The 25,919-nt window shown below is 44.1% G+C and overlaps 2 protein-coding genes across 2 annotated transcripts; one reads left to right on the forward strand and one right to left on the reverse strand.

Annotated features, from left to right (window-relative positions):
- Positions 1-1,771: 1,771 nt before the first annotated feature.
- Positions 1,772-15,938, forward strand: HSP90B1 (heat shock protein 90 beta family member 1). The gene is made up of 18 exons (XM_080935187.1): positions 1,772-1,914; positions 2,833-2,935; positions 3,618-3,759; positions 4,172-4,288; positions 5,137-5,468; positions 8,281-8,392; positions 8,558-8,677; positions 9,634-9,750; positions 10,919-11,056; positions 11,159-11,236; positions 11,355-11,420; positions 12,234-12,503; positions 12,701-12,946; positions 13,394-13,530; positions 14,347-14,425; positions 14,514-14,669; positions 15,042-15,164; positions 15,647-15,938. Exons 1-18 carry the CDS (start codon positions 1,866-1,868, stop codon positions 15,671-15,673), a joined length of 2,412 nt encoding a protein of 803 aa, XP_080791313.1. The 5' UTR covers positions 1,772-1,865; the 3' UTR covers positions 15,674-15,938.
- A 1,122-nt stretch (positions 15,939-17,060) lies between these two features.
- On the reverse strand, positions 17,061-20,201 carry UQCC6 (ubiquinol-cytochrome c reductase complex assembly factor 6). Its single transcript, XM_080935188.1, has 3 exons — positions 20,112-20,201; positions 19,748-19,864; positions 17,061-17,248 (listed from the first exon to the last, which is right to left on the reverse strand). Exons 2-3 carry the CDS (start codon positions 19,853-19,855, stop codon positions 17,117-17,119), a joined length of 240 nt encoding a protein of 79 aa, XP_080791314.1. The 5' UTR covers positions 19,856-19,864; positions 20,112-20,201; the 3' UTR covers positions 17,061-17,116.
- Between the last annotated feature and the right edge of the window lie 5,718 nt (positions 20,202-25,919).

A 25,919-nucleotide genomic window follows, 5' to 3' on the forward strand; every position in this document is an offset into this window, starting at 1 on the left:
AGATGCAGTCAGTTTCAGAACACTTGCTTACTCGCTCAATTTAAAAAGACAGAAAGAAAAAAGGGTGATGTCGGGCTGTCAAACACAGAAACGGGCATCTTTTTCCAAAAGCACAAATAAATAAGTTCCCGGCATGCTCTAAACAACAAACACAAGCTCAGAGGCATAAAGCCTTGGTCTTACATTTCTCTGTGCTTTGGCAAATGTAGGTAAATCAGACAGATGTAAATGGGCCATCACCACATTATGTAAACACCAAACCACAGAATCAAGATCTGCAAGTCTAAATTCTCGAAATCGGCAAAGGGTCCATGGCGCTGTTATTGAAAAGTTTTTCTTCAGGAATTTGGATTACCTGAAAATAACTCCAATTTTCTTGGAGAAAGCGGTGATGGAACGGGTGTGTTAGAGGCAGGCAAGTGTGATGGTGGAAATTTTGTTTAAAATGGGGTGAAAGAGCTTAGAAAACATTTCGGAATGCACAAGTTGGCCTTAGGGACTTCCCTCACCAGAGCCTCTCTTGCTGTTTTTCGGAAGGCCGAAAGATGTTTCTATGAAGTTACAAAGCCACAATCCAGCCTATTTTGCAAACATTGCGGCTTTTGCTTTCAAGTATCTGCAAATGTCCTTTCCTGTTCTGTGCTAGCCTGGACTTCACCACCGCGCTCTCCAGCTGATTCACAAGAGGGGCTCTAGATTGCCAGGTCATTCCTTGATTTTTATGGGGATGTCAAAGGAACTTGGGTCCTTGTTGTTTCCTTTGAGAAAGGAAAACTTTGCCCGCCACCCTCTACTGCAAACCTCGTCGGGAGACGAGGGCAGCGCAACGCCAGGTGGAGCTGAAGACCCCAGGAAACCTGAGTGACGCGCAAGAAAGCCGACCTGGAAAGTCCTTAGCTACCATCAGCCAGGGGCAGAGCCAGAATCCAGGGCTGGCCCTCTGACACGGTGAGACTAGGGCCACGCGGGACAGGTTTCTGGCCCACCTCTGAGAACTGTGTGCATTAGAGTCCTAGAACAAGCATAGATCTATTCTATTCTACAATCCGTTTGAGGTGGAAATTCTAAATCACTCGGGAGACATATCCCACGGACACAAGACTAGAATAAGCTCAAGGGCCAAACTACGCAACGGGCTTAGACGCAATTCCCAGCATTCATGAGACTAGTGCGTTGCATGCCGGAAACTGTAGTTTCTCACCACCATCCAAACGCACTCCGGATATTCAACCCCTCACGTATTTCTCTTTTGCGAAAAGAAACGCCCAAAAGAAAAGTGACGGCGAACGTAGCGCTGAAAGGGCTCGCAACGTGACCCGCGTCGTAGACGGGAAAAGGGTTAAAAACCGCATTGTCTTGGCTACCGTTTCCCCTAGTCACGGAATAAACGTTCGCTAAGAGCCGGAAGTGGTTTCCCCGGGACCTCTAGGAAAGGACAGACGTGCTAAGCGCCTACGTTCATTGGTTAGTTTTCCTCAGAGACCAAGGCTTCCCAGGCCAAGGGGTGGCCCGGCGTGTGAGGGGCCCGCGGAGCCATTTGATTGGAGGAAAGCTGCTGGACAAACCCAATCGAAAGGAGCCACGCTTCGGGCATCGGGCACCGCACCTGGACAGTTCCGATTGGCAGGCTGCTGTCCCCCCCGTGCGTCCCCATTGGGTGCAGAGAGTGCGTGGTGAGGCACAATTGGTGGGTTCGTGTTTCCCGTCCCCCGCCCGCAAGCAGTGGGGTGAAAAGCGGCCGGACCTGCGCGCGGCTTAGTGGGCGGACCGTGCTGCTGGAGGTGTGAGGAGCTTGGACTCGGGGTTGGGGGGGTGGAGGCGGCTCCTGCGACCGAAAAGGACTTGTGACTCTCCGGCCACGCACCATGAGGGTCCTGTGGGTGCTGGGCCTCTGCTGCGTCCTGCTGACCTTCGGTGAGTGATCTGGCAGTAGCGGGCGCCCCCCTCCTTCCTACGCGGCCGCTTCTCGAAGGTTCTTGGGGCGTTGAGCCCGGGAGGGGGACGCCGGGGGCTAGAGAAGGTCCAGGCACCATCTCCTTTCCTGGAAGGAGACTCGGGTGATGATGCTTGCCCTGAGGCCTCTGGGAAGAGGGAACCTGGAGCCGCGGCATTTAAATACCCTGCGGATGGAGCTGGAGCGCTCCCCGAAGTCTCGCTGGCGGGGCGCGGCTTCTCGGACTCTACTCCCGGGGGAAGCCTTCTTGGGGCCCCTCCCTGGATTGGACTTTTGTCATCAGGTCCGACCTTTGGCCACCCAAGCCTGAGGACCCCCCAGTCCCTGCCCTCTAGTTCCTCCGGAGCGCTTTTCTGTTGGAGAGCGTGGGCCCTCGGGCCAGTGTCGTGGCGGTGGCCCAAGATCCGATTCCGATGTGCTTCAAGCTAGGTCCTTGACATGTCTTCCCCTTTGGGCCGGATTTCAGTTTCCCTCAACAGAAGTTACACAAACCCTGTTTGCGTTCTGACCTGTGATAACTAAGCGAGGCCCAAGTTCTGGCTTGGACAAGTATAGAGGCCTCCTCTCCGCTGTGCGCAACACGTGTGGGTGTAGACGGGGGCCTGTATCACTCACTTGGTTCGAAGGACCGATAGATATGACCGATAGATGGCTGCCTGGCCTTCCAGAGTCAACTGGGGGGTCTTGAGCATTCCCATTTAAACTTTAGCGCGCAAACTTGCCTTGACATTGGGTATTGACGTCAATACATCATTTCCCCATCTCCACATCTTGTATTTATTTACTTAATTGTGTTAGCTCTCTTGCCCTGTTTGGTCTGGCTTTTTATGTGAAGGAAAGGAAGCAATAGTATTGAGAGATTTAACCTTTCTCCTCAGGGTTTGTCAGAGCTGACGACGAAGTCGATGTGGATGGCACAGTAGAAGAGGACCTGGGCAAAAGCAGAGAAGGCTCAAGGACCGATGATGAAGTTGTGCAGAGGTCGGTGCATTTGAAACTCTGCTGATAAGCGCTGCAAGTTAGCGGGACACAGTGGCTGTTTCTGTTCTCCAGACACTGAGATGACAATGACCTGTGCATAAAATGTTGCTAGTGCTACAAAATGACCAGAGACGTTCTTATTTATCTGCTTGCTGCCTCAGCATCTAAAATCAGAAAACCCACGGCAATGTTGTGAACCATTCAGCTGGTGCTTCGAACTTTCTAAGACCTGACAGAATGCTTTAGATTGGTTTTGTTTGCATGAACTTAGTACTATTAAAGTAGTTATGTCTGTAAAGAAGTTATGCCTGTAACTTTAAGAGGAAAGGGCTCTTCAATCGGGAGGTGTATTTTAAATTTTGACCTCTTAGGAATTAGTGACAGTACTAAAGTGTTCACTGTGCATACACGAGTTAGGACTTGCTTTTCAGTAGAGGGGAGCTGGGTGTATTTTTCTGGGACTTTTAGGAACTATTTCCAGCCTAGCATTAAGCGTAGCATTCCTGTGATAGAGCGAGCTGGCATGATTCCTGTGATAGAGCGAGCTGGCATGTTAGTGGTCTTTTACAAAGGTTCCTGTTTTACCCTTTAACACAGTGGTCTGCAGAGGCCAGTCTTTGTCCTGACTAGAGACGTAGAAAAATGAAACTGAGTATTTGCTTATCTAATTTGATCTCCTTAGAGAGGAAGAAGCTATTCAGTTGGATGGTTTAAATGCATCACAGATAAGAGAACTTAGAGAAAAGTCTGAGAAGTTCGCCTTCCAAGCTGAAGTTAACAGGATGATGAAACTTATCATCAATTCTTTGTATAAAAATAAAGAGGTAAGGGTCACGTGGTTAGGATGGCAGCTTGGATCCTTCCCTGGTAGATTATGAATGAGAATTGCTACTGGTACTGGGGTAGGAAGGAAGTGGACAATGTCCCGGTCTGTCCTTTCAGCTCAGAATAAGGTTTTGACATGCTGACTAGGGTGGGGTCACACAGCTGTACCACTGGGGAGGGTGGGAGGATTCCCGTTCCCACTGCGGCAGGCATCCCCATCCTGTAGTTCCCACAGAGCTTCATAGAGCCACGCCTCCTGTTTTATGAAGAGAGTAAAGCCATCCCTTGCGCCATCTTTAAAGAGTGTCTCTTCACACTTCTGAGGAGAAATGAGAGGAGTTGCTCATAAGAACCAACATCGTACTGTGTCTGGAGGTTAATCCTAGTTCATTAAATCTGGCTTCCTTTTAGATTTTCCTGAGAGAACTGATTTCAAATGCTTCTGATGCTTTAGACAAGATAAGGCTCATCTCACTAACTGATGAAAATGCACTTGCTGGAAATGAGGAGTTAACAGTCAAGATTAAGGTAAGCTTAAAATAACTGTTTCCTTTTTAAAACTGATACTCAGTAACCAGGCACTCCAGTGGGTTATTCAGGTGTGAAAAGTAACTTCCTAGTCCACAGACTGCCTGTGAGTCAAACCAACTTTGCCTGTTTTTATTAGGTTTATTGGAAAACTGTCATACCTGGTTTAGTGGTACAAATTTTTTTGTCTACATTGGGAGTGATTACCAACAGGGCCTTATGGTCCCTAAAGCCAAAAATAGATGCTATCTAGTCCTTTAGGAAAAGGTAGACAAGACCTCAGCTTAAGTCATTCCACAAGCTGACTGAGCAGCCATCTGGACTGTCTCTGGTTGCCATGGTGCAAAAGGGTCTCACACCAATTAAAGGCTCAGCCTGAAAGTCACACTCAACTCCCACCTGCACCTTCACTGTATGGAAATGATCACGTGACCTGTGATTGGCTGCACAGTCCACCCGTCTCTTGAAGACCGCCAGGACTGTTTAGTGAAGAACATTAATAATCTTAGGTCCCAAAAATCCCTTTTAATTTCTGTGAAGTAACACGTTTGTTTCCTAGAACTTTATCTTCAAAAGTATATTCCTTTATTTGGGTTAGTATCTGTTCTTGAACATTTATACCAGTTTTCTTTTTTTACTTAAATACACCAAATTTTAAAAATTATAAAAACATGTGGTTTTGAAAAATGCCATAACATATAGACTGTAGAGTAGTACATTTCTATCTAAGTAGATCTGGTTTACTATAGGCCCAAGCTGGTTTCTGTATTTCCTCACATAGAAGCTAGCATTTGGCATAATGTGAATATTAAGAAGACCTAACTGTCTGGTTCTTGTCTTGCTTTTAGTGTGACAAAGAGAAAAACCTGCTGCATGTCACAGACACGGGTGTAGGAATGACTAGAGAGGAGCTGGTTAAAAACCTTGGCACCATAGCCAAATCTGGAACGAGCGAGTTTTTGAATAAAATGACAGAAGCGCAAGAAGATGGTCAGTCGACCTCAGAACTGATCGGCCAGTTTGGTGTCGGTTTTTATTCTGCCTTCCTTGTAGCAGATAAGGTCATTGTCACATCGAAACACAACAATGATACCCAGCACATCTGGGAATCAGACTCCAATGAATTCTCTGTAATTGCTGACCCAAGAGGAAACACACTAGGTCGCGGAACAACAATCACGTGAGTATTACTGATTATAACAAAAATTAATACTGTGAGGATCAAGGGAAGCTGATGGGAGACCACAAAAGAAGTAGCTCTGTGGGTTTTCCAGGTCTTAGAGGAGACTAAGGTGTACGGAGAAGTGTGGTTACGAGTTCTGAAGGTGATGCAGGGGTCGCTGGAAGGAGACTAAGGGATCCTTAGCAATAGTCAGGATTTGTAATATGGAGTAACAGGATGGGATAGATCGAGAAGAACAAGTAAATGGAAAACACAGCAGAGAGGGGGGTTGATCTGGGTAATAACTGATTATCCTTAGAGCCTCATTTGACTGGCAGATGAATCTGGACAGTTCCATAGCTTAGGTCATAGCTTAGGTGCTTGGCTAGTAAAGTAAATGAAAGTATACAACAGGTCTGCCTTCCCTGGGTAAAATTCCTTCTTTCAAGTCCTGCATCAGTCTCATACTCATTTGAATGCCAAGTATGGGTTGGGGTTACAGTGGAGAACAGGATAGGTGTGGGCCCCTGCTCTCGCATGGGGCTTAAGTTCTTTAGAGTATGAAAACTTATATCAGAGTGACGTGCAAGGAGTGCTAAGAGATGTCTGCATTTTCATGGGAAGTTATCAAAAGACTTAACCGTCCCTGCTACAACATTCCTCTTGTCACTTAGCTTCTGTTGATTTATTTTACCACCTCAGAGACTAAGTTCTTTCTCAGCTTTTAAAGTCAGACTTGCCCCCACACATCACATTCTCCCAACAGGTAAAGGTTCAGTGTGCAAGTGTTTGTGGAGAGGAGAAAGACTGGTAGTAAATGCCCTTTTCTACAGCCTGGGTCACAAGCTCCCCTCTCAACAGTGCAGCATCTTCAAGTATAGACTCATCTGTCTGCCTGGGGTTGGTTCCAGGAACCCCTGCATATATCCAGATTCACAGATGAACAATTGCTTATATAGCATGCATTATTTTTATAAAACCTATGTACCCCCATATCCTGAGTCATGTCTTGGTCACTTATCATTTTAATGCACTATGCTATGTTAAGAGGTTATACTGTATCGTTTAAGGAGCAGTGACAAGAAAAGTTGTCTACATGAGAACAGAGACAACCATAAATAACCTATAGGCCCAACTGTAGGCCAGCTCAGCAGTACTGAGACTTCAGCTTGTGCTTGGTACCCTTTACTGGCGCAGAACCCACAGTGTAAAAGGCTAACTTAGTCTTCCTTTTGCCTTGCTTCCCTTCTGTTGGTGTCTCATGTCATCTGCTGTCTATGTATTGTGAGTCACAAGTAGGTCTGTTGCCAAGTCCAGTTGATGTAGAGAGATTTGATGACTGTTGCTCCTAGCAGGTTTTTAGTGCGTGTCTTCACGTTTTCCCAGACTTTGCGCTCCTGCTGCCCTCTAGTTTTTTCAGTTCCTCTCTTATGTGGGATTGCTGGTCTTTACCTATTTCCTCATGGTAGTAATCTCACCTTGCAGTATCTGTTTCTCACAGTTTCTTAGCCTAGATCACAAGTCAGGAAATTTGCTTACTGGACCAGCTAATAAATACTTCAGCTTGTGGGACATATGGCCTATTAAATGTCCTTACTCTGTTTTGACTTGAAAACAGCCATAGGTAATAAATGAGAGTATGTCCAAATTAAAAAAAAAAAAAAAAGCTCTGACTAATCTTAAGAATAGGTTCTGTGCTCGTGAATCTTGATTGCCTTGTTATGCTTGTTTATTATGGGTTGGGGGTGTGGAGATCAAAAGACAGCTTACAGGTCTCTTAATGTTAAGTCTGTTCTCTCCTGCTTTATAACTGTAGTCATCAGGCTTGGAGGCAGACAACTTTTGTCTGCTGTGCCGTCTTGTCAGTTGTCTAACCAGCGGCCTACAGTTGCATCCATTGCTTTCCATATCTCCAAGATCAACCAGAGACCTGCTGAACTTGAAAACCTATACTATATCCTATTTGTAGCAGGAGTGTATAAATAGAAGGGTTTCTCTGGCTTGTCTTGAGCTCAGATTCTATGCCTTTGCCCAACTGGTGGGACCAAAAGGCCTGCACCACACCTGGTGATGAATCTGCTGTTTGCAGACTCTACCACGACTTGTTTTTGATAACTAGTGAGGGTAAGACGAATAGGCGTTGCTAGGCAGCCACATGTCTGTTGAGTACTCAAGGTATGGCTATGTCTGTCTGTCTGTACAGGCATGTCTGTGGGTGGACCTTTTCAACTTTCCTGTTTCAAGACGGGGTTGCACTGGGGCTTGATTAGGTTAGTCTGGCTGTCCAGCAGGCTACAGGGATCCTGCACTATGATGATAACCACCTCCATGCCCAGCTTCTTACATGGGGGTCAGGGGTCAAACTCAGGCCTTCATGCTTGCCAAGCAAGCACTTTACTAAATGAGCCATCTCTCCTGAACTGCTAATAGTCATGTTGTTGATGGCTTTCATAATTCAAGGTAATTTTGGTTTTTTAATAGTATGTTTTTATTTAGAAATAATAATTTGATTTGATTTCTAGAATGACAGTATAAAACTATGAAAGAGAATTGTTCTTTAGTATTTTTCTGCTTGCTTACCTTGATAGGAAAACACACAACATAGTAGTTTTTTTCTACTTAAAACACGGTTGTCTACTTAAAGGGAGCACAGGAAAGAGCTTCCTTTTCCAGCCCTACATGTCATAGATTTAGCTCTCATCCTTCCAGTGGAAGGGAGTTCTTCTGTGAGTGTCAAGTGTTAACAGAACTGCTGGCTGATGTTACCAAGTTGTTTAAACAGATACAATCCAGTCTGAGCTCTGTCTGTAAATGGCTTTTTTTCTTTCAGTCTTGTCTTAAAAGAAGAAGCATCTGATTACCTTGAATTGGATACAATTAAAAATCTTGTCAGAAAGTATTCTCAGTTCATCAACTTTCCCATCTATGTGTGGAGTAGCAAGGTACGTCTCCATGCATAACTGGTAGGTACTGTAGTGTTGAGCAGAAGGGGATGAAGTTAGGTGTGGTCCTTACTAGAGAGCTTTTATGTTACTGTAATGTCTTCTGTAGACCATTGGGATTAAGCAGGCAAGTCTTAACAGTAATTGTACTTTGTCCATCCCCAGACAGAGACTGTTGAGGAGCCTTTGGAAGAAGATGAAGCTGCAAAGGAAGAGAAAGACGAATCTGATGATGAAGCTGCAGTAGAGGAGGAGGAGGAAGAAAAGAAACCAAAAACTAAGAAAGTAAGCCTGGCTTCTCTACTGTGACACTGTTAGCTTCTGTGGGAATGAAGTCCACCCACAAGTGCAGGCTTAAGAAGCTTCTATCTCTAAAGAAAATTGTTGTTATTTTATGTGTGGGTGTTTTGCTTGCATCTATACCTGCTCTGCTGTATGCTTGGTACCATGGAAGCCAGAAGAGGATGCTGGGTCCTCTAGAACTGGAGTCAGAGGAGTGTGAGCCACCATGTGGATGGTAGGAATCTAACCTCCAGTCAGTGTTTTTAACCGTCTCTCCAGCACTAGAAGCGTCACTCTGGGCTGGGCTGGGCTGGGCTGGGCAGGGTTGGGCTGGGTTTTGGATGATTGATTGGACTTTTGGAGCCGGGTCTCACCATGTAGCTTTGGAGACTCCTTGGTACCAGGTTAATATTTAAAATCATTCACTACCTTCCATGGAATGAGGCTTTTTTTTTTTCTTCTTCTTTTTAAGTTTTCTAATTTTCCAACTCTTTAAAAAAACTACTATTAAAACAAGGCCTTTTGTGTGCTATGTATTAACCTGGAGTACTTTAAATGGTAAATCCTGTAAAAAGCTTATGGCTTTTTGTATTGCTTAAGTGCCTTCTTTATTTTGAATTTTAAGATCTTTCTGTATCCTCTTTACCATGTTGGGATTAATTATCAGAACATTTCTGTAACTGGTTTAGGTAGAGAAGTATTGTTGAAATTGTTGAGTTTGTGATGTTGGCTGCTTTCCCTTTTGGTTAAATACTGGCCATAAGTGCAAAGTGGAAGGCTTTGCTTTTATCCTGGAATCCCAGCACTTGAGAGGCTGAGGCCCAGTCTGGGCTACATAGCCAGAACTTACCTCTGAAAACATTCGCCCTGCTTTTTAATATGCCATCTTAGACAACAAATTATGATCACTTATAGGTTAACTACTAAGTACTAAAAGAAACCAATTATCTTAACTTTAGGTTGAAAAAACTGTGTGGGATTGGGAACTTATGAATGATATCAAACCAATATGGCAGAGACCATCCAAAGAAGTAGAGGAAGACGAATACAAAGCTTTCTACAAATCATTTTCAAAGGTAAAGAATATGTTTTGAGTTCTCTAGTTTTAGGTTATTAATGAGTTGTACAAAGTTATCAGCCAATTAGTTCATTTTATGTTATGTGACTATAAATATGATCACCCATCCCCATTTTTTTTCCAATCAGAAGATTCATAAAATTTTATAACATCCACATGTCTATTCCAAGAATATGGAGGGCACAATGATACATCAAATTGAATTCACTTCTTGACTTAGTAAGCAAAGTCACATTCAAATTTCACATTAAACTTTGAGATCGGTGTCCCATATACACACACATACATACAGGTATTTGGTTTCCAACATAAACCAGGATATATGTTACTGAATAACTTACGTGATCGTTAAAGTTGACATATGACATCAGACATTGTAAGTTACACTTTTTAAGTTATTACTGAATGTTTTCTCTGGAATTGTTTTTGTTTTTCGTTTGGTGATCCCTTATTTTGACTCCTAAGAATATATTTAAAACTAGAGTTAAACTTGCTTCTATAAGTGCTGTTTCCTGCAGGATCGTGTACAGATAAAAGATGTGTTGAAGAGCTTGGCATGGCTTGGTGTCATTGTCTGCAGACAGTGTTACTGGCAGTTCATAAGGGGAACAACCTTATCTAGTCAGTTAGGATTAGCCTGTCTTCTCAGTACTTACTACCTCCAACATCTTTTTAGTTTTTTTTTTTTTTTTCTTTTTTTGAGGTGTTAATTTATTTACATTTTTTTCTAGTATAAGAGTTCAAGAGTTTAATCCAATTTTCAGATCACAGGTCTTAAGCTTTCTTTATTCAATTACCTGTTAAAGGGATGAATATCCTTATTTTTTAAGTAGTTGTGCCTTACTATAAAGAAAGGAGCAGCAAATCCAGATCCAAAATACACAGTCATAATAGCTAGTAACTGCCGCTTGTTTTCCGTTGAGAATGGCATTCTTTCCTGGACCCTCCTCATAGTGGCTGTGACGGACTACGGAGGTGGTGAGCCTCCAGGTCCTCTGGCCCAACATGCTGGGGCTAGAAGTTCTGTAAGAGCGCAGAGATGGGAGGCAGAAGAAAAACCTTTTGATTTTGTAATGGGGCATTTTGTTAACTGGTAGATATGATAATGTGCCTTTGAACTGCTTTTTCTTGTGACTTGAGTAACCAAAGCAAGGTGCTTTCCACAGGAAAGTGATGACCCCATGGCTTATATCCACTTTACTGCAGAAGGGGAAGTCACCTTCAAGTCAATTTTGTTTGTACCCACATCTGCACCTCGAGGTCTGTTTGATGAATATGGATCTAAGAAGAGTGATTATATTAAGGTATCTGGGCTTTTGGGCTTTTTTTTTTTTTTAAGTATTGTAAACTAAGGTCAAAATTTTAAAGTATGATATCCAGACGGTGACTGTTTTGGTTCCCTTCAGCTGTACGTGCGCCGAGTGTTCATCACAGATGACTTCCATGATATGATGCCCAAGTACCTGAATTTTGTCAAAGGTGTTGTAAGTATCTGAAGATGTGTGTGTGGGTGTTAAGAGTGGTTGGAAGTGTAGCAACAGTTCTGTATTTTTCTGGTACAGACTTGCTTTTCTTGCTCAGTGAACATTTTGCTGTCTGCAGGTGGATTCCGATGATCTCCCCCTCAATGTTTCCCGGGAGACTCTTCAGCAACATAAATTGCTCAAGGTGAGGCTTTCTAGTCAGGCTTTCTTTCTGCCCATTGGTTGGAGTCAGAACAGAATTGTCAGCCAGCTACTTTACACCCAGCTACTTAGTAACTAATGGCAGTTTCAGAGTAGTGCATGCCTCACTGTACCCTCAGGTCCCCAGGAGTAACAGCAGGAAACTGGATATGTAACTCAGTGGCACATTTGACACATGCATGCACGTTTGTACACGGTCAGACAGAAAGTGTTTCTGGCAGTAGAGCGGCTAGATGTTGAAGCAAGGCTGGTCTTTGATTGTTCAGAGATTCTGCCAGACCCATCAGTGCACGCCTGTAGTCTTAACAGCTGGAAGGAAAAAGCAGGAGGATAATGAGGTCATGCCAGGGTTTATTAGCAGCTCGAGGTCACCCTAACTTAAGACTTTGTCTCAAAAAGGAACTTCTTTGATTCTGAGATTATTGGGTCTCAAAGCTGATGCATTCCTCTTAGTAAGGAATACAGTTTTGGACAGTTGAAGGCAGGAAACACATGTACCTACTATCTGGTCACAGTCACCCACATACTAGACCTTTCAATAAGCCCCCTTTCACCACTATTGTGATTAGAAGACTAGGATTTTTGTTTTGTTTTTAACCATTTGAAAATATCAGTAATTCTGTCAGAAAACCTGAGTTGTAGCAGTTGAGTACCAACATTAGGAAGATTTGTCATTAACTCTAGTGCAGTCTGATGTGGAAGTGCCTTGGTGCTCCTGTCAGTGGTGTGGCCATTGTGCTGTCTCTTTAACAAAGGCTTGAGATAGACCTTCCTCACCAGATAACATTTTCTTTAGGTGATTAGGAAGAAGCTTGTCCGCAAAACTCTGGACATGATCAAGAAGATTGCTGATGAGAAGTATAATGACACTTTCTGGAAAGAATTTGGCACCAATATGAAGCTTGGTGTGATTGAAGATCACTCCAATCGAACGCGGCTTGCCAAACTTCTTAGGTTCCAGTCTTCTCACCACCCGACTGACATTACTAGTTTAGACCAGTACGTGGAGAGAATGAAGGAGAAACAGGACAAGATCTACTTCATGGCTGGGTCAAGCAGGAAAGAGGTAAGGTTAAGTGCAGCTGCTGGGTCCTGGATAGCCACTGTGAGAGGAAAGAAGGTAGCTGTGGAGCTGAAATAGTTAGGCAGCCACTAGAGAACACTACCTTAATTAAGTCCATCTTACATGGGGTTAATGCTGTGGAGACATAGCTAATGTGCCAAGGCAGAGTTTGAAAACACACACTTCCTTTCATTTTGTAGGCTGAATCTTCTCCGTTTGTTGAGAGGCTTCTGAAGAAGGGCTATGAAGTTATTTACCTCACAGAGCCCGTGGATGAATACTGCATTCAGGCTCTTCCTGAGTTTGATGGGAAGCGGTTCCAGAATGTTGCCAAAGAAGGAGTGAAGTTTGATGAGAGTGAGAAAACTAAGGAAAGCCGGGAAGCAACAGAGAAGGAGTTCGAGCCTCTGCTTAACTGGATGAAAGATAAGGCCCTCAAGGACAAGGTATTTGGGGTTTGCAGGTTTTGGTGTCTGCACATAGGAATTATCAGCAAGTTAATCTACACCCAGATCGTTACCACTAGCAGTTGTAGACAGTGGCATGGGCTTCAGTTCAGGTACTCGGAAGTAAACACACAGACCTGGAGATGTAGCTCAGTGATACATTCAACTTGCAGAAGACCCTGAGTTTGAGCTCTGGCACCTGCCTCCCCCGTAAATGCTATCAAATACACGGTAGTTTGAGTTTGCAACTTACAGAAGTTTCCTGTTGCTATAAAACCGATTTTGTACAAAGTTTTTACAGGTTTCAGCATAAATTTGTAACTGAAAGACTCCAAGTTCACTAAGTGTCACTCCAGGATCCCCGAGTACCTCTGTCCATGCAGTGGGATGGTGACTGCCAGTGTTTACTGCTGAGCCTTACTTCTGTCTAATGTTTCTCATTCTAAGATCGAAAAGGCTGTGGTGTCCCAGCGCCTCACAGAGTCACCCTGTGCTCTTGTAGCCAGCCAGTATGGATGGTCTGGCAACATGGAGAGGATCATGAAGGCACAGGCATACCAGACGGGCAAGGACATCTCTACAAAGTAAGGAACTGGGGATGTCCTACCAGTGTGCCAGCTCTTGTTCTTTAGATCTACATCTGTCGTCCTGGTCTTCCTTAGCTTTGCTTTAGTGAAGAATAATGTCCACGTTTACATGGCTCGCTAGGGGGTTTGTTTTGCTTGGTTGTTTTTGAGACAGGGTTTCTGCATAGCTCTGGCATTCCTGGGAACTCTGTAGGTCAGGCTGGCCTTAAACTCACGGAGACTCACTTACCTCTGCCTTTCCCTACTGCTGGGGTTAAAGGCGTTTCAGACTATGCCTGGCTGGCTCTCTAAGACTTAAGTTCTAAGAAAAGAACACTGCTGTAGTCTTTCCACTGTTGTAAAGCCAGTGAAAGCCCGACTGCCAGTGTCAGCACTTAGACACCGTAGGTCCGGACTTTGTGCACATCAGCCTGTCAGGATGACTGTCGGTAGTAAGCCCTAGATGGATGTGTGGATTCAAGTATACAGAATGCACTGGAAACTTAATTGGAATTAATTTAAAAACAAGTGAATTTTTAGGGACCTACACTAGTAAAAGCATATTGGAGATTATACAATTTGCATGGTATCTGTAACTGTGTGACTCACTGGTATAGGTAAGTATTGAGGGGATAAACAAGACATTAAACCAGTTCATTCACCCAGCAGAACATGGTTATCGACTCATCATTAAGTAGTCCATTTTATTTCTTTTTTCCCACCTATCCATGGCTGTTCTCCCCTTCAGGCTTTTTTTCTGTAATTAGAGGTAGAATACACTAGGCATGTAGACCCTAAATTTGTGTCTTAACCTGCTCACTTTGTCCTGAACAGCTACTATGCCAGTCAGAAGAAAACGTTTGAAATTAATCCTAGACACCCACTGATCAGAGACATGCTGCGGAGGGTTAAGGTGAGCAATGATGGGGCCACTCTGTCATCTTAAACTGGAATGTTTGTAACCCTTACTACTGTTGTTAACCAAATGTGCCTTCTATTAGGAAGATGAAGATGACAAGACCGTCATGGATCTTGCTGTAGTTTTATTTGAAACGGCAACACTTCGATCAGGATATCTCCTACCAGACACCAAGGCATATGGGGACAGAATAGAAAGAATGCTTCGCCTCAGCTTAAACATTGACCCTGACGCACAGGTTTGTATGTGCTCTTAGCTCTTCCATGTCTGGCCTCCTAGGGCGACCCCACCTGTGAAGTTGACATCTCTTCCTGTGCCTTCTTTCTCTCCCACCCCCTATCCCCAGACAGGGTCTCTTTATGTAGCCCTGGCTGGCCTGGAACTCACTGTGTAGATGAGGCTGGCCTCAAAATCAAGAGAGCTGGGATTAAAGGCGAGTGCCACCACCACTCAGCTTGGCTTCTTCCTTTTGCCTCTCTTGATAGCTTCCCTCTTACGGCAGATCAGATTTACTACAGTACTTGTTAAAATACCCATCATGATCTTAAAACATTTAGGAGGAAAATGAAAGTAGATGGGGGGTTTACAGGTTTATGGATGTCGCCTTTAGGTAGAGGAAGAACCAGAAGAAGAGCCTGAAGACACCACAGAAGACACTGAAGACTCAGAGCAGGATGAAGAAGAGGTGGATGCAGGGACAGAAGAAGAAGAGGAAGAACAAGAAACAGAAAAGGTCTGAGAGATGGGCAGATGGGGCAGCATAAGTCTAGCAAGACTTCCTAATATCTAGTCACAAAGTAGTAAATCCACATAGAAGTTGGCATTTGATGCAAGCCTCAGAAGCTTTGGAGGGGAGGGTGTTTATTTTCCCAACCATTCACAAGATCTTCTTAAACAGAGTGCTTCCCCCACTCCCAGTGCTTCTGTGTGGAAACATTTGGGTGGGCTTTTATTTGTTGGGAGGGAGTGTCCTAGGTAGGTCTGGGTTGCCTTTGCTCCAAAATGCTAGGATTTAAAGAAAGGTGTAAACTACAACTCACTAGCATTAGGTAGTTATAAAGTTTTGATTACTTTCTATTTAGACATCTTGTTTGTGAGTTTTAAATTATCTTGCGAATAAGTAAGTACTAAGCAGTAGAAATGGTTTAAATGAGCCTTTCTGTAAGGTAAGGTTGGCTGCTAGTTTGTAATGTCTTCTGATCTTTGTTTTCACAGGAATCTACAGAGAAGGATGAATTGTAAATTATGCTCTCACTATGAATCCTGTGTGGAGAGGGAATGTGAAATTTTAAAGTTATTTCTTTTGAGAGACTTGTTTTGGATGCTCCCCCAAGGCTCCTTCTCCCCTGCACTGTAAAATGTTGGGATTATGGGTCACAGGAAGAAGTGGTTTTTTTTAGTTGAATTTTTTTTTTAACATTCCTCCTGAATGTAAATTTGTACTATTTAACTGACTATTGGTGTAAAATCTTGTCATGTGTATAAAAATAAAAAAAGATCCCAAATACCCAGTACCTGTTTTCATAACACAAACCAGGAATTATCTTAATACTACTTTTCTTCCTATCTGTTGGCTTCTTCAAAAAAACAAGTAGCTCCGTTTGTAGTTTGTGTGTGTTTCAGATTATGTTTACTAAATTAATCCCAAACACATGCAAATATTTCCCTTCCAGAGATCAGAACATCTTCTGAGCGGCCACTAAACTTGATGACATATGTACAGGAAAGGGAAACTGATTATAAGAAAACTTAAGACTGAGGAATCCTCACAGTAAAGTTCTCTGTATAATTAAAAGTAACCTGCCAGTGTTTTGAGACATGCTCTCACAAGCTTTGTAACTTCCAATTGTCCTGGAACTCAAAAGATTTGCCTGCCTCTGGAGTGCTGGGATTAAAGGCATGTATGTCATGGTAATTTTTTCTTAAATTTTAGCTGAGTGTGGTGGTGCACTTGGGAAATAGGCCCTTTGAGTTCAAGAATTGCCTGACCCAGTACTTTTATACAGTTTAGTACAGATTGTATGTATTTAGTCATATCAAGTTAGACCCTATAAGCATTATCACTGATTTTATGATATTTATAACTTGCCATTATAATTAAGCTCATTCAGAAAAGAATCATAATGGATGGTCTAATATTGAAAAGCACCTGAGATGCTCTTAGGCAGTTCTTAAGACTGGACCAGGCAGTCCTTTATACCGATAATCTCACTAGGAAGTGGAGGCAGGAGGACTGTTAGTTTGAGGTCAGCATGGGCTACACACAGTAAGCCCTTTTTTGTAGAAACTTCTAGATCCTGTGAACTGGAGGCTAGCCAGATCTCTACATAGCAAGTTCTAGGTGAGTCAAGAATGAATAGTGAAACTATCTTTAAAAAATACTGACCAAAACAAGTTTATCAGTTCTTAACCAGCATTTTTACCTTTGGATTAGGTGGTTTGAGTTTTTGGTTTAGGTGTTTTTAAGGTTTATTATGTATACAAAATTCTGCCTGCAGGCCGGAAGAGGGCATCAGATCTCATTACAGATGGTTATGAGCCACCATGTGGTTGCTGGTAATTCAACTCAGGACCTCTAGAAGAGTAGACAATGCTCTTAACTTCTGAGCCATCTGTCCAGCACCCTGAGTTAGGTGTTTTAAGTAGTTTTACTTAATAAATTTTAAAATACATATTTAAAACATTTCACAAAGTTCTCGGCACAGCTGTATTTTGAAGTTTCTGCTGCTGTGAAACTTGAGGTTCACAGTGTCTCTCTTTCAGTCCCAAAAGCTCCGTTTTGAGTTCTCCAGGCTTTGGTGGAATTTCAGGTATCGTCTACAAAAAAACAAAAGCCAAAAAAACAGATACCACCACATTCCAAGACATATCACAGTTAAATGTGATCTAAAAAGCCTTAGAACAATAGTCTCAAACATGCTGCTCTATAACAGACCACTAATATGAGGTAACAGACCACTAATATGAGGACTTCTGGTTGATCTCAATTTCTTACTATTTAAATATATCGTCCTACAAGTCTTAAATCCTACTGGATTCACAGGGATAAATCCAACCAACTCACAGTTGTAATTTCAAATGAAAATTCAACATTTGAAAATGTATTCCCGCCCTATTTACTCACGCACCAGGCCTGCACAATAACTCCTGGTAGTTACTGCACTCAAAAGACAGGAAGTCGCCATCATGTGACATGCATAGTCATGAGCAACACACAATTCTACATTTCAGGAAGGCAGAAGGAAATAAGTGCAGCGTGTGTATGGCTGAGTTTGAATCCCAGCACCACAAAGGAGAAAAAAACCAATGGTTTTTAATGTAATTAGAACTGTGTGTCTACCACAAAATTGTAAAATCTTTTTACTGCTTAACAAGGAACTGTTCCATTCCCAAACGGTTTTCAGGCGCCCAGCATATGTCGTGGTCTTTTGTGATTCGATCCTTTCATGTACTGTTTGCAAGGTTTGCTCAAGTAGGATCACTGAATAATATTTCTGTATATAGATGTGCCATGTTTTCTACACCTATTCAGGAATCTGGGTTGTTCCCACCTATGAACATGTACAGAATCAAACAAGTATGACAAATATCTTGGTGTTTGTTGAGTAGAAACCTAAACTGGGAATTGCTGAAACATATATGTTGTTTGAGGAACTAGCAGATTAGCATATATCAAAGCAGCTTCCTGACAATATATTCCTGAGGGTAGTGCATGAAGGTTCCAGTTTCTCCCTGTCCTTGACAACTGTTATTTTATTATAGCCATCAGAGTAGTGGTTCTGACTACAGATTGCATTTCTCTGGTTCTTAGACAATGAGCACCTCTACACAGGCTTTTAGCTGAGGTTACTTGAGAACACAGAGAAGGAGGGTGAGGAAGCAGTCTTGTAGGAGCCTAGGAGTGTTTCAGGCTAATCGGATCACAAGGAAAAGAAAGCATCAGTACATCTGACAGTGTTCAGCAGGTGAGAAAGCTAGTAGGTGGGCAGTGGAGGGGACATAAAGATTCAGTGACTTTTGCTTTGGAAGCAGGAAGGTACTGGTGAGTTTTGAGGAGAATGACATGGCCTGACCCCGGGATAAAAAAGACAGTAATGGAAGCTCTGCTGAGACGTCTCAGGAAAAGCAGGAGTGGAGGGCAGACAATGGGACGGAAGCTACTGTCTTGACTGAAGACACACTGACAGTTTGGCTAGGGTAGGCACAAGGGGACGGAAGTGGGCATATGTGGGTACATTTCCCATATTCACCCAGTGCTATCTGCTGAGGCATGCAGTAAGAGGTGACTTAGGACGACTCCTGGGGTTCAGTCTCAATAACTAAGAATACGGTAATCTTTGCTATAATGAGCTATGCTGGAAAACGAAAACAAAGCATCTCAGCAGTTCTCCCTGAGGCAGCACTGAGTGCCAACTTTGGGCAGCCACCATGGTCTCTGCGCTCTCCCTGAACCTTTCAGTTCTAACAGGTGGCTGGATTAATTCCAAAAAGGCAGGTAAATCCCTTAAATAGTATGAAAGCATACAACATCCTAGAGCAGCCAGCCAACCCTGGCCTCTTCGTCTATCAGCAAAGATGCTCTATTGTCAGGCTGGAGAGATGGTTCAGTGGTTAGAGCACCGACTGCTTTTCCAGAGATCCTGAGTTCAATTTCCAACAACCACATGGTGGCTCACAACCATCTGTAATGAGATCTGATGTGCTCTTCTGTGTCTCTGAAGACGACAGTGTACTCACATACATAAAATAAATCTTTAATTAAAAAGATGCTCTATTGCCACCTAACCAGACTGAGGTGGCTTTAGTACTGCTCATTTTAGAGGCAGTGGTTTTGTGTTGCTTTCTCCCCAAGTACAGCTAGTTGCTGGTAAAAACCCTTGCACATCTCCAATTGTAATGAGATGAATCAAGTCAACTTCACAGGATCAAATTCTAGGCATTATTTCTTCGGTAAAGAGCTGCTGGTAACTACTCCTGCAGAAACGAGACACAAAACTGCACTTCCATGGAAAGTTCATGCCACGTTCTGTTCCTCTTTCTTGACACTTCTACATATATACGTGTGTGTGTGTGTGTGTGTGTGTGTGTGTATCCCACTCCCGCGACAGGATTTCTCTATGTAACCCTGGATGCCCTGAACTCACTCTGTAGACCAGGTTGACTCACCATAACTATTAGACACAGTCTTAAGAGGGAGCTGCTGCAGCGCTAATTATCCAAACACTGGGAACAACCTAAACGGCAATAGGAACTAAGAACATTGGACAGAACGCTGGGGTGTCACTCCGAGGATGGGCACGAGCCCACAGCACTCACCAAGTCAGGCCGGTAGTACCAGTGCACCACCTGGGCCCCGGCGCACATGGTCAGGAGGCTGGAGGAGAGCATTTTCAAGTAGGTGGGCCAGGGTACGCCCCCGGGCATGCTGGAGAGCTGGCAGGGACGGAAAGGTCACAGCGTTACAGGGCTGGTTAGCTTTCAGGCGGAGGCACCAGGGGTGCTAGAGGAGGCGGAGTCGCAACGCCGCCTCTGGTGCCCGCGCATCTTCCTCCCCCGTGGCCAGTAAGCTGAGGATCGAGCAGGGGATGGTGGGTCCACTGGTTCCTTGCTCCCTCAGCCTCTCAGGGAGACGCTGCAGCCCCTCGCTCCTGCCCACGACTATGCGCGCGGGAGACTGTACCGCGGAGCGCACACGCGCAGGGCGACCCGTCACTGGGTCCTTCCAAAGCCGGAGCCGACCGCCAGCGGGCAGGAACCAAAGTACAGGGTCGGGCGGGGCGACGGGTCGGAAAGCTAGGGCAACGCGCGCGCATGCGCACTCGGATGTTTTAGACGGAAGTGTGGCGCTGGAACGTCCCAAAGTTTTTTTTGTTTTTTTTTTTTCGGTTTTTTTTTTGTTTGACCGTTTCCACACTTTAGCCAGCCTGGGATCCTCGCTCCTGGTCACTGTCTCAATCCTGCATTTGCCGTTCCTGACCATTGTGTTTACGGCATCGTTTATCCTTTCGCACAAAGGAAACGGCATGTGTCCCACGTGGTCAGGAAAAGGCGGAGTTTCGCAGCCCAGAGCTTCCAAGCGCAAAGGGGAAATCACACTCTTACACCGGTTCTTAACCTGTAAAATCAGGACACCTTTAGAAGGGCTCACTGACCGATTCCTAGGGTCGTGTATCAGATTTCCTGTATATCATATTTATAAGTCATGATAGTAGCAAAATCACAGTTATAAAATAGCAACAAAATAAAACTTATTATTGGGGCTCACCACAGCCTGAGGGTATCCAAATAAAAAATCCTGAGGGAGTTGCAGAGTGGCCGCATTAGGAAGGTTGAGAACCATTGCTCTAGACAGAGAGCAGCTCAAAGCTTTATTCTCCCGGTTCCTGAGGTTCTCTGATACTTTATACGGAGCCACACCCAGGCTCAGTACCTTTGGGTCATATTTTACTGGAAAAGAGACCTCTAATCTTGTTAATAAACCTGTGAGTGTTTTTAAAGATCATGTTTTGATTGTGGGTTCATTTTTGTTAAGCTAACTACATTAGTTCTGAAGCAGTTAGGTGGCATCGTGTAACAGGAATCATGATAACTTTTTTTTTTTTTTTTTTAACTCTAGGTCCAAAATTGCTCAGGGGCTGGCCTTGGCGGGGTGTTGCTAAATCTGATGGAACAACTTTGCTCCACCAGCCCTATGTGATGAAAGCAGAAAGTCTGCTCGGTAAATTCTTTTCTTATACACACACACACACACACACACACACACACCTCTTTTAACTCCATGATATTAAAAAAATTAATTATAAATTTAACAAAATGGCATTTAATTTGACATACTAATCTCACACGAAGAATGCATTTTTATGTGTTTGCCATATGTACATCTGGAAGAATATTCCCACAACTGAGGCAATCAACATTACGCCCAAGTTGCTTTCTGTGACTGTTCATGTGTGTGCACATGTCTGATTTAGAGGTCACAGAACTTCAGAGGCATTGAGCCTCAGGCACTGCCCATTCCTCTATTTTTCCTTTCATTTCTCTTCCAGACTAGGTGTCTCACTGACCTGGGGCTCCCAGAATAGGATAGGTTAGCTGCCCAGTGAACCCAAGAGATAGGCTTGTCTCTGCTTCTCTAGAGCAGGGATTATAGCCTAGCCTAATTGGTGGCCTCCAGGTTCCTGTCTCAGAAATAAATATGTAAAGTAAATGTGGTGATTTAAGTAGGCTTGAGAAATGGCTCAGCTTTTAAGAGTAGGTAGGGGTCTTGCAGAGAACTAAAAGGATATTGGGAACACTCACTTAGACAGCTCACAACCATTGTCAGCTCCAAACTGGATCCCAAAGGCACTTGTGCTCACGTGCATGGACCCCACACATCCCCACATGCATGTAATTCAAAATGTTTAAAAATATTTTTCAAAATGTCTGGGCATGGTGGCACACACCTTTAATTCGAGTACTAGGGAGGCAGAGGCAGGGAGACCTCTGTAAGCTGTAGTCTAGTCTGGTCTACATTGCAAATTCCTGGACAGCCAAGACTACATAAAGAGACTGCCGTGGTTTGAATAGGCATGGCCCCCATAGACCAAGTGTTTGAATGTTTGGCTCACGGGGAGTGGCACTATTAGGAGGTGTGGCCTTACTGGAATAGGTGTAGCCTTGTTGGAGGAACTGTGTCACTGGGCTTTGAGGTCTTGGATGTTCCAGCCAGGCTCAGTTTCTCTCTTCCTGCTGTCTGCCAATCAGATGTAGAGTTCTCAGCTACCTCTCAAAAGCCATGCATAACTCCTGTGTGTCCCAGTGCTTCCTGCCATGATGACAGACTAAACCTCTGAAACTATAAGCCAGCCCCAATTAGATGTTTCTTTGTAAGAGTTGCCATGGTTACAGTGTCTTTTCACAGCTGTAGAAACCCTAAGACAGTAAACAAATAAAGATAAAATGCAGAGCAACTGAGAAGTTACTCAATGTCAGCCTCTAACTTCCACACATATCCCACACGGGTACATGCACACCCAACAGACACAAACATTCAACACGAAAATTAAAATGCACTGAAATAGTTCAAATTGGCCTTGAGCTTGGAGTGATCCTCCTGCCTCGTCCTCTCAACTGTTGGACTTCTAACTACACACCACCACCCACTGCTCTGGATCATAGACTTCTGTGCACTTGATTCCTTTGGTGAAGTATCTGTCCAAATTTCTTGTCCATTTTTTAAGATTTGTTCAATTTCATGCATTTGAGTGTTTTGCCTACATGCATGTACCATGTGCATGCTTGTGCACACAGACGTCAGTAGAGGGAGTTACAGGTGGCTGTGAACCGCCACGTGGGTGCTGGGAACTGAACCCCAGTCCTTTGCAAGAAGAACAAGTGCTAAACCAACTCTCCAGCTCAACCTGCCCTTTTTTTAAAATCAGATTTTTAAAGTGTGAAATGTTCTTTATTTTGGATACAAGCCCTTTATCAGATACACTGCAAATATCTCTTTACAATCTAGGCATTGTCTTTTCCTTGGTAGTATAACAAGAAACTTTGAAATTTAAATACATTCCAAACTTATTACTCCCACACCCCTTTTTGAGACAAGGTCTCTGTCTTAGTTACGGTTTGTATTGCTTTGAAGAGACAGTAAATGTTTTCTTATAAAGGAAAACATTTAACTGGGGCTGGCCAACAGTTTCAGAGGTTCATCATAGTTGGGAGAATGGCAGCATGCAGGCAGACAACTTGACCCACAGACACCAAGAGAATGTGTGCCATGCTGAGTGTAGCTTGAGCATGGGAGACCTCCGAGCCCCACAGCAACACACATTCTCCAACAAGACCACACCTACTCCAACAATATCACACCTCCTAATAGTGCCACTCCCTATGGACCAAACATTCGAATACATGGTCCCAGTAGGGATCATGCTTATTCAAATCAGCACAGTCTCTCTGTGTAGTCCGGGCTGGCCTCAGTCACAGAGATCCTGACTTTGCCTTCCTAGTACTGGGTGTTGCACTTCAGATCCCGAACAAACAGCTGAGATGCAGACCTGGCCTCCAGGTTTTCCTGCATCCTTCAGTCCCTACCTGACATACCTGACCTGAACTTTCCAGCCCAGGGACTGGGCTGCCCCAGAGGCTCTTTGCTATATAATCCAGACAATTTAGGTTCTTCTCTTCTCCACCCTTTCCTTTCTCTCTGCAAGAATAGTTTCTCTCTCTCTTCCCCCTCACCTCTCTCCATCCACATGGCAACTTCCTTTGCCTCCTTCCTTGGGGTCAGTGAACTCACCAGGAGAGCACCTTCCCAATACACACACACACACACACACACACACACACACACACACACACATATAGCTTAAATTGTCTCACTTCACCAGTGGAGAAAAATTATCACTGTGACTAAAGGTGTGTGCCACCATTCCCAGCCCTTTTGAAAAATAATTTAAAAATTTGAATTACATACATGTGGGGATATGTGGGTACATGCATGTGAATACAGGTGTCCATAGGATCCAGAAGTTTGGACCTAATGATGGTTGTGATCTAAGTGAGTGTTGTCAACTTCCTTCTAGTCCTCTGCAGTAGCTCCACCCACTCTTGAAAGCAGAGCCATTTCTCCAGCCCCAAAGTTCTTTCCTTTCTAAGTCTGGTTTTTACTATTTTATATGTAATATATATGTTTGCCTACAGGTTTGTCTGTGCACTACTTTCATGTCTAGTGTCCCAGGAAATGAGACAAGGGTGTTTGATTCCCATGGAACTGGAGTTAGAGACAGTCCTGAGCTACCATATGGGTGCCAGGTCCTCTGGAGGAGTAGCTAGTGCCCTTGATGGAGGAGCCGTCTTCCCAGCTGCCAATTAGCTTTTCTTTAAAATATCCTAGGATGAAAAAGACACGGAGCACGGAGCTGTGGCCATCTCTGAGCTCATGTCACAGAAGGGACAGATTGTTGTAAATTAACCAAGGACTCTCATGGAACAAACTAGGCGAATCTAATTCAGTAAGGCTTTCCTCCTTTATTTGTCACGAAGCCTAAAGAAACAGGGAAGCCTGTCTCTAGAAGAGGTCAGTATTCTGGGTTAACGGAAACAACTGAAGAGAGACACGGCAGGATGAGTGATCAGCTTCTCCAGGACTAGATGATGGAAGTTTCCTGACAGTGCCTCCCCCATTTATCTGTGCATTCTAGCCACAGCGCTCCCCCCCAGTATGTCCCCCATTTATCTATCTGTCCACTTTACATCCCGGTCACAGCCTCTCCCCCTCTCCTCAGAGTACACTCACTGGACAACACTCACTCCATCTTGGGACAGCAAATCCCAGCAGGACTAATCACATCCTCTCCCACCAAGGCCCACCCAGGCAGTCCAGCTGGGGGAAGGGGACCCAAGGACAGGCAGCGGAGTAAGACAGTTCCCCTCCAATTGTTTAGGGGACTCACATGAAGGCCAAGCTTCAATCTGCTACAAATGGGTACAGGCCTAAGTCCAACCCCTGAATGCTCTTTGGTGGTTCAGTCTCTGAGCCACCATGGTCCCAGGTTAGTTGACTCTGTGGGTCTTCTTATGGTGTCCTTGACTCCTCTGACTTGCTCACTTCTAACCCTCACTTTCCCACAGGTGAACCATCTCTCCAGACCCCTAGAAGTTACACAAAAGGCGCTTTTAGCAAGTCGGCTTCTGCATACCAAAGATCAAATATGATCTAGGGGTTATGAAGGAACTATTACATAATATTCTCAGACATAGGAGACTTCCTGGTTTGCCTGGTGTGTCTGAAGACTAAGCAATGTAAAGCCTCTGAGAACTCTTCGAAGGAACAATCCCATCAAATCTCATATAACAATCACTGTTTACAAAAGTCCACTTCATGGCCTAAGTGCCATCACTCCAGAATTCATGAAGACGCCTAGACACCCACCGTTAGACAACTCTTCTGGCCAAACACCCAGGACAGACGTGATGAAGAAATAAAACAAAAGCTCTTAGAACCTCCGAAAGCCACGTATGGTGGCACATGCTTTGTAATCCCAGTCAGTACTCAGAGTAAAGCGGGAGACTTGCCTCAGGTTGAGGCTAGCCTGGGCTACAGCTGCAAAGTTCTAATCCAGTCAGGGTGGCCAGTGTGAGTATCTCAAACACCAAGAAAGCCTCTGAGTAGTCCAGGTGAGACTGGTGTGTAAGACTGAAGCAGAGCCGCATTTTGGATCTAGTGTCATGGACTTTAAAGGTTAGTGTTTGTCCATCTCCAAAGCAGAGCACAGTTTATTTAAATAACGGTCGTGGCCTCCAACCTTAGCTTTTCCAATTCCAACCATCCCTACTCCCCATCAAAGAAATCGACAAAAAAAGGGCAGTTTTGTTTTTGTTTTGTGTAAGGCGCGGTTTTTACTATTTATCATTATTATTATCGTTTTAATTTTTTGCGACAGAGTTTTTTCTGTGTAGTCTTGGCTGTCCTAGAATTCGCTCTTTATACAGGTGAACC

This window comes from Micromys minutus (assembly GCF_963924665.1).
Source record: "Micromys minutus genome assembly, chromosome: 22".
In the NCBI taxonomy this organism is placed as follows: domain Eukaryota; kingdom Metazoa; phylum Chordata; class Mammalia; order Rodentia; family Muridae; genus Micromys; species Micromys minutus.